We start from the raw sequence: 7,250 nt of genomic DNA on the forward strand, positions 1-7,250 counted from the left end.
CCACCATGCCTGGCTAATTTTTTTTTTTTTTTGTAGAGATGAGGTCTCATTATGTTGCCCAAGCTGGTCTTGAACCCCTGAGCTCAAGCAGTCCTCTCCCCTCAGCCTCTCAGAGTGCTAGGATTACAGGCATGAGCCAGTGCGCTCAGCCAAGATTTACTATAAAATGATAGTAATTAAGACAGTGGTATTGGCACAGAGGAGGTGGATAGCCAGCGGAACAGAAGAGACAGCTCGGAAAAAATCCCACGTATGTATGACATCCTGATACACGTCAGAGTTGGCAGTTATTTGTCTGTTGGAAAAGGATAGACTATTCAACAAACGATGCTGGGACTGTGGATTATTCAAGTAAGAAAAAAGAGGCAGGCCAGGCTCAGTGGCTCAGCTTGTAATCCCAGTACTTTGAGAGGCCAAGGCGAGTGGATTGCCTGAGCCTGGGGGTTCAAGATCCGCCTGGGCAACTTGGCGAGACCTTGTCTCTACAATAAATTAAAAACAGCCAGGTGTGGTAGCACGCGCCCGTTGTTCCAGCTACTTGGAAGGCTGAGGCAGAAGGATCACCAGAGTCCAGCAGGTCGACACTGGGGTGAACGTGAGCATGCCACTGCACTCCAGCCTGGGCAGTGGAGTGAGACTCCAACTAAAAAAAAAAAAGTCAGACCTTTATGCCATATACAGAAGTAAGTTCCATAAAGTCAATGAAAAGCTATACATTTGTAAAAAGATCTTAAGAGAATATCTTTTTGACCTTGGGATAGAGGAAGATTTATTGCACTAAAAACAAACTAAAATTGGAAAAGACTGGTAACTGCTCACATTTAAAATTTTTAGATGTCTGTACAAAAAAAAATGATAACGAACAAAACTAAAAGATAAGTCTATTTTCAATACATGTAGCCAACCCAGGTAGCACCCAGAATATAAAAAATTCCTTCAGATAGCTAAGACACAGGCAAACAACCCAGATTTTTAAAAAATGGGCATAGTATCTGAATTCCCAAAGAAGGAAAATAGAATGCTTTGTAAAGGTAAAAGTAATGCTGTGTTAATGCTCTCCTCGTGTAATTAGCTAAGAGGGATTGTGAACTTTGTTTTTTAAATATTATTTAAAGTACATTTAATTTTGTAGAATTTTTTTTTTTTAAATCTGTGTCTTTGTTACCCAGACTAGAGTGCAGTGGCATGATTATGGCTCACTGTAGCTGTGACCTCCTGGGCTCAAGCAATCTTCCTGTCTCAGCCTCCTAAGTGCTGGGATTGCAGGCATGAGCCACCATGTCAGGCCCAATTCTGTAGGATAACTTTTTTATTTTTATTTTTTGAATCAGAGTCTCACTCTGTTACCCAGGCTAGAGTGCAGTGGCACACTCACAGCTACTGCAGCCTCAACCTGCTGGGCTCAGGCGACTCTTCTGCCTTATTCTCCCAAGTAGCTGGAACTATAGGCATGTGTCACCATGCCCAGCTAATTCTTTTATTTATTGTAGAGACAATGTCTTGCCAAGTTGCCTAGGCTGGTCTCTAATCAGGGGGCTCAGGCAATCCTCTTTCCTCTGCCTCCCAAAGTGCTGGGATTACAGGTGTGAACTATCGCATCCAGCTAGATTTAATTTTTATTGTTAACTTGGTGCTGCCAAACTTTCACAATAATGTTACCTGAATTACCAGAAAGTACAGTATCCAGCCTTTATATGTCTGATTGCCACGTGTAACATTTTAAGGAATAACATGATCAGTTAGTTATGTTTCTTTGAAGAATGAGAGATGTATTTGTAATAAATATTGCATAGGGCATGTTTTTTAGTGTTTTTTTTTTTTTTTTTTTTTTTTTGAGTTGGAGTGTCACTCTGTCACCTAGACTGGAGTGCAGTGCCGCTTCCGGCCACCGCAGCCTCGACCTGCTGGGCTCCAGCGATCCTTCCACCTCAGCCTTCCAAGTAGCCGGAATTACAGGCATGCGCTACCACGCCCAGCTGATTTTTTGATTTATTGTAGAGATGAGGTCTCGCTGCCCAGGCGGGTCTCGAACCCATGGGCTCAAGCAATCCACTCGCCTCAGCCTCCCAAAGGCGCAGGATTACAGGCTGAGCCACCCAGCCCGGCTAGTGTTCTCTTTGTAATGTTGCAAAATTGCTTTTATGGATACTTTTTGTGTGTATATGTTGCCTAAATGATTTTCCTTTCATATTCCTGCTTTTGTTCATGAATGTTAAAGTTCAGTGCTTGTAGTATTCTTGAATTCTAATATATAGACATATATGTGCATTTGTACATTTATTACATTTTTTTTTAAATTTTAAAAATTTTGGTTGGAGTCATGTTCATTTTGGGAATGAGTTCAATGTGGTCTTTTTCCTAGAACGGCCCATACCCTTTGATCACATGATGTATGAGCATCTGCAGAAGTGGGGACCGCGGAGGGAAGAAGTAAAATTTTTTCTTCGACACGAGGACTCTCCAGCTGAGAGCAGTGAACAAGGTAGAGAAATGCTTGCTTTCTTATTTGTTAATTTTTGCCATAAAGGTTAATTTATTTATTCCTAAAAATAGGAATAAATGTTACATTATTCGCACTTTTTCCCCTTTACTTACATGGGGTGAGAGGGAGAGTGTCGTTTCTTTAGCTTCTGTGACTGCAGTTTACTGTGGTGTCACACTGTGTAGTCACAGCCCTTCCTCCTCCTGAGGATCCACGTCAGTCAAGGATATTTAAAGGATTTTTGATAAATACCAGATTGGTCTAGTAAATAGATTTCAAATGTACATAAAACCATGAAAGGATTAAAAAACATTCTGGGAGATGCTCTTTTTATTGTTAGAGTGAATAAGGCCTTTCTAAGTGTAATACTAAACCACAAAAGACAAGGCTGATGAATAATTTAAAACACAAACGGAAAAGACTACATGGAAATAACTGTCCTAAGCAAAGTCAAAGACAAATTCTAAACTGGGAAATAGTATTTATAGCTCATACTACAAAGGACTAATTCCCTTTACTTGTAGAGTTCCCAGAAGTGGATAAGAAAAAAGCTTAGTAAACTAATGGGGAAAATACACACATACACAATTCACCGAAAAGGAAATTATTTGTGGCCCTGGGATCTGTGAAAAGATCTTCAGCCTTACTCCTAAGAAAGAAATGCCGGGAAAACTACACTGAGATATACTGTATGTTCCCTTTCATATTGGCAGAGATGCGAATACTTCATAGCACAGTGTCAACGAGGATGCTGAGAAGTAGGCACTCTTCCGCATCACCGTGGGGGGGCGGTCAGCTGGTGACTTCTGTACGGGGCAATTTGGAAATAGCTGTTAAATTTGCAAAACATAAAACTTTTCATCCAGTAATTTCACTTCTGAGAATTTATCCTGAAGCTGTGCCAGACACATGCAAAATGACATATATACACAGTGCTGCTCAATGAGCAGTGCTGACAACCTAAGTGCCGCCAGAGGAGCTGGGCTACAGAAAGTGCAGTCCTTCCACTCAGTGAGATGCTCTGCAGCCATCAATCGTGAAGGTGCTCTGTGCCCCGACCCAGACTATCTCCTAGACATGTGAAGTAAGTTAAGCATGGTGCACAAGTGTACACACTGAGCAGCTTTCTGTGTCAAAGTGACCAAAGAATTACTCTGTACACACATCTGCTTGTATGTGTAAAGCATCTTGGGAAGGATCTGTAAGAAACTGGTAAGGTTGTTATCCTGGGGGAAGCAGGGAAGGGAAGAGTAGTGCCACTGAGGAGCAGAGCAGGGTGGGTTGTTCATTGTACACTTTTTTGTTTTGTTCCTTTTGAACTTTGAACCATGGAAACATACTATGTATTTTTTAATTAAAATTTAAAGAAATAAGGAAGTCTTTTGTTTAGATTGGAAAATCTAGTTTATTTAGAAAGTAGATTAGAGAGAGAGAAGAGAGAGGAGAGAGTCACCTCCCCAAGATAGAGGAGGGGGCCAAAACTAAGAAAACGTGGCATCCATAGTCAAAGAGCACATGGCCAGACCATAGCCTAGCAGAGCAGTGGCTGAGATCTTTCTTTTCTGAATGCATATACACTGTACAATGAAGAGATCTTTAACTTGTTATTTAACAGTGATTATGTATTACTTCTGGTATTTTTTAAAAGCTCAAAAGAACATTACTTTGTAAAGAAAAGATTTCTTTATTGCAAGTTATTCCCCTTTACTTGCATTTTGTATTAAAGGAAATGTTGCCCTTGAATGAGCTACTGTTTACTTAAAAATCATCTTTCCATAGCTGTAGATATTGTTGTAGTGCTGTCTTTTGTATACACCATGACGTCCGGGCTTTTTTTGGCTGCTTCTGGTCATCTAGAGCCAGGAACCAGGACATGGAGGCTGCAGGCACAGCTCTTTTATCCACTGTTAGCTTAGACCAGGGCCTTCCTTTCTGGGAAAGTTTCCCTGAGGAGGAGGGTTAGACTGGTGGACAGTTGAGGTGATGTCCTGGTGCTAAGGGTTTATTTTAAAACTCGCTATGTGAGTTCTCCAGCCACCTATACCCTCCTTGCCTAATTATGCTAAAATCAGAAGACTCACTTTTTACTTTTATTGATGCAATATGTGCGCATAACCTGTAGTGTCCTGGGGGAGAAGAGCTTTTTTCTCCTAGAAATGTTAGGGATGCTTAGAGAATCATCAGAGTCATTAGGAAGGTGATGGTGCTAGCCATCAGGCTGACTTTCGTGGTCACAGCAAGTGCTGTTCATCTGGTTGTGGCGGGAGCATATGTGCGCCACATGGGCACAGCGGGCACCGAGTACTGTGGCCTAGGAGATGGCCATCAATGTGGAGAGACCTGAGAGGGATGCCCTGCAGGATATGGGGCTCAGAGTGGACCCTGAGGAAGAGTGGGATTTGTGGGGGAGAATTCAGCACTGCTGTGTTCTGGAAGGGGCTAGGATATGAAGGACACGCCAGGCGACCTGAGTGAGATGTGGGGACCAGGGACACACCTTTTCCACCTGGGCTGGCACAGGTGATTGGTCAGGATCGAAAGAATCAGATTCATCACATACCTGTCATGACTGTTCAGAGCTTTCAGCTTCCCTGTTTATCAGTCCTCAGGTTAGCTTTGGTGGCATTTGTAATGTGCCCCTGTGAGCTTCAACCTCCTTGTCTCTCTTCCAACCACAGTCTTTCTTGCCCATTTGTTATCTTTCATGCTCTGACTCAGAATTCCATCTCCCCATCTCCAACGCCATGCCCTCTGCCCCTTTTCCTCTACTTAATGAGGTGGCATAGAGAGCAGTGCACATGGGTGCTGTGTTCCCTGTTATGTTTTGCTTTTACTAACTGAACTTCTCTCTTCAGCTTATTTATGTTCTAAGGAGCCAGAGTTTAGATCCCAGACTCATGTTTCTTGCTTGGGGCAAGGCAGGTGTTACTATTTGATATTATTTAAAGGGAGTTAGGCCAGGCATGGTGGCTTACACTTGTAATCCTAGCACTTTGGGAGGCTGAAGCAGGAGGACCACCTGAGGTGAGGAGTTTGAGACCAGCCTGGGCCACATACCAAGATCCTGTCTCTACAAAAAGTAAAAAAAAAAAAAAAAAAAGAAAGGCCAGGTGTGCACATGTAGTCCCATTTGCTTAGGAGACTGACACAGGAGGATCACTTGAGCCCAGGAGTTCAAGGGTGTAGTGAACTGTGATTATGCCACAGAATTGCAGCGATAAAGGGAGACCCTGTGTCTTTATTTTAAAAATGAATAAAATAGTCCAAGCACTTTGGGAGGCCAAAGCAGGAAGATTGCTTGAGCCCAACAGTTAAAGGCAGCATAGCAAGATCGCATCTCTATAAAAACTAAGAAAATTAGCTGGGCATGGTGGCACGAGCCTGTAGTCCCACTACTCAGGAGGCTGATGCAGGAGGATCGCTTGAGCCCAGGAGTTGGAGTGCAGTTGTGCCACTGCACTCCAGCCTGGGCGATAGAGTGAGACCCTGACTCAAAATAATAATAAATAAAGAGGATTGCACTTGAGTGTTTATTGTGTGTAGAGCTACAGGACATAACAAAAAGAAGTAAAAGACATTCCTCAACTGAAAGGATGAGAATTCTCTATTTAGAATCTGGAGGAGAATGTGGAGGACGTTTACCTCAACCCCCTTTTACACTTAAGGAAACAGAAGCTTAGAGTAACTCAATGAAGCTCATACAACCAGCTAGTTGCAGAGCATAAACTAGAACCCGGGAGATGATGTGATGGGGTTAGGAGCGAGCCCGAGTTCACCCTTGGCCTGTTTTTTACTTAGGGCGGGACCTTGGCAAGTGACTTCACCTTCTTGTGCTTTGGTTTCCTTGTCAGCCTTTTAGAGTTGTGGGTGAATGACATGTGCTGTGACGTGCTTAGAGGGTCTTGGGCATAGTAAGTACTTACTGGTGGTAGTTTATCATTCATTATTTTCTGACTCTGAAATGCAGGATCATCAGGTTTCTCCTTTACCATCAAAGATTAGATGGCACTTGGTATAATTTTAATGCTGTGTATTTATAGTATTCTGATTTCTTAATAGCTTGTTGTCTGGAAGAGGTAGCAATTGAAGAATATTAAATCAACTTTAATACCCTATTCCTTAAAAATACTCAGAACAATTAAGAATTTAATTTATCTGTAAACTGATAGATGCCATAGGTTTCATAATCTCTTTTTAATTGTCACCCCCTAAGGAACCTATTTTAGTTTTTTTTGTTTGTTTGTTTGTTTGTTTGTTTTAGTTGGAGTCTCACTCTGTCGCCCAGATTGGAGTGCAGTGGCCGCTCCCGGCCACCGCACCCTCGCCTGCTGGGCTCCGGTGATCCTTCTGCCTCAACCTTCCAAGGAACTGGAACTACAGGCGTGAGCCACCACGCCCAGCTAATTTTGAGGTCTCGCCAAGTTGCCCAGGCGGGTCTCGAACCCGCGGGCTCAGGCAATCCACTCACCTCAGCCTCCCAAAGTGCGGGATTACAGGCTGAGCCACCGAGCCCGGCAGGAATCTCTTTTGAACATTGTGTTCTAACATGTCTCCACCTCCTCCCATTAAATACACTGTATATCCACTTACATACTATATATCTGGGCTTTATTTATTTATTTATTTTGAGTTGGAGTCTCATGCTGTCACCCAGACTGGAATGCAGTGGCATGCTCCTGGCTATTGCAGCCTTGACCTGCTGGGCTCCAGCGATCCTTCTGCCTCAGCCTTCCAAGTAGCTGGAACTACAGGCGTGCGCTATCACGCC

The 7,250-nt window shown here is 43.0% G+C and overlaps 1 protein-coding gene across 1 annotated transcript in view; it reads left to right on the top strand.

Moving 5' to 3' along the window:
- The first annotated feature begins 365 nt into the window (after window positions 1–365).
- PPP1R13B (protein phosphatase 1 regulatory subunit 13B) overlaps window positions 366–7,250 on the top strand; it is a 46,595-nt gene continuing 39,710 nt past the window's right edge. The window contains exons 1-2 of the mRNA XM_021708527.1: window positions 366–418; window positions 2,363–2,482. Of these exons, the coding sequence (XP_021564202.1) occupies window positions 2,386–2,482 (97 nt within the window). The 5' untranslated portion in view covers window positions 366–418; window positions 2,363–2,385. The remainder of the gene's footprint in view (window positions 419–2,362; window positions 2,483–7,250) is intronic.

Source organism: Carlito syrichta, unplaced genomic scaffold (assembly GCF_000164805.1).
Source record: "Carlito syrichta isolate Samal-C Ts95f unplaced genomic scaffold, Tarsius_syrichta-2.0.1 Scaffold142862, whole genome shotgun sequence".
Taxonomy (NCBI): domain Eukaryota; kingdom Metazoa; phylum Chordata; class Mammalia; order Primates; family Tarsiidae; genus Carlito; species Carlito syrichta.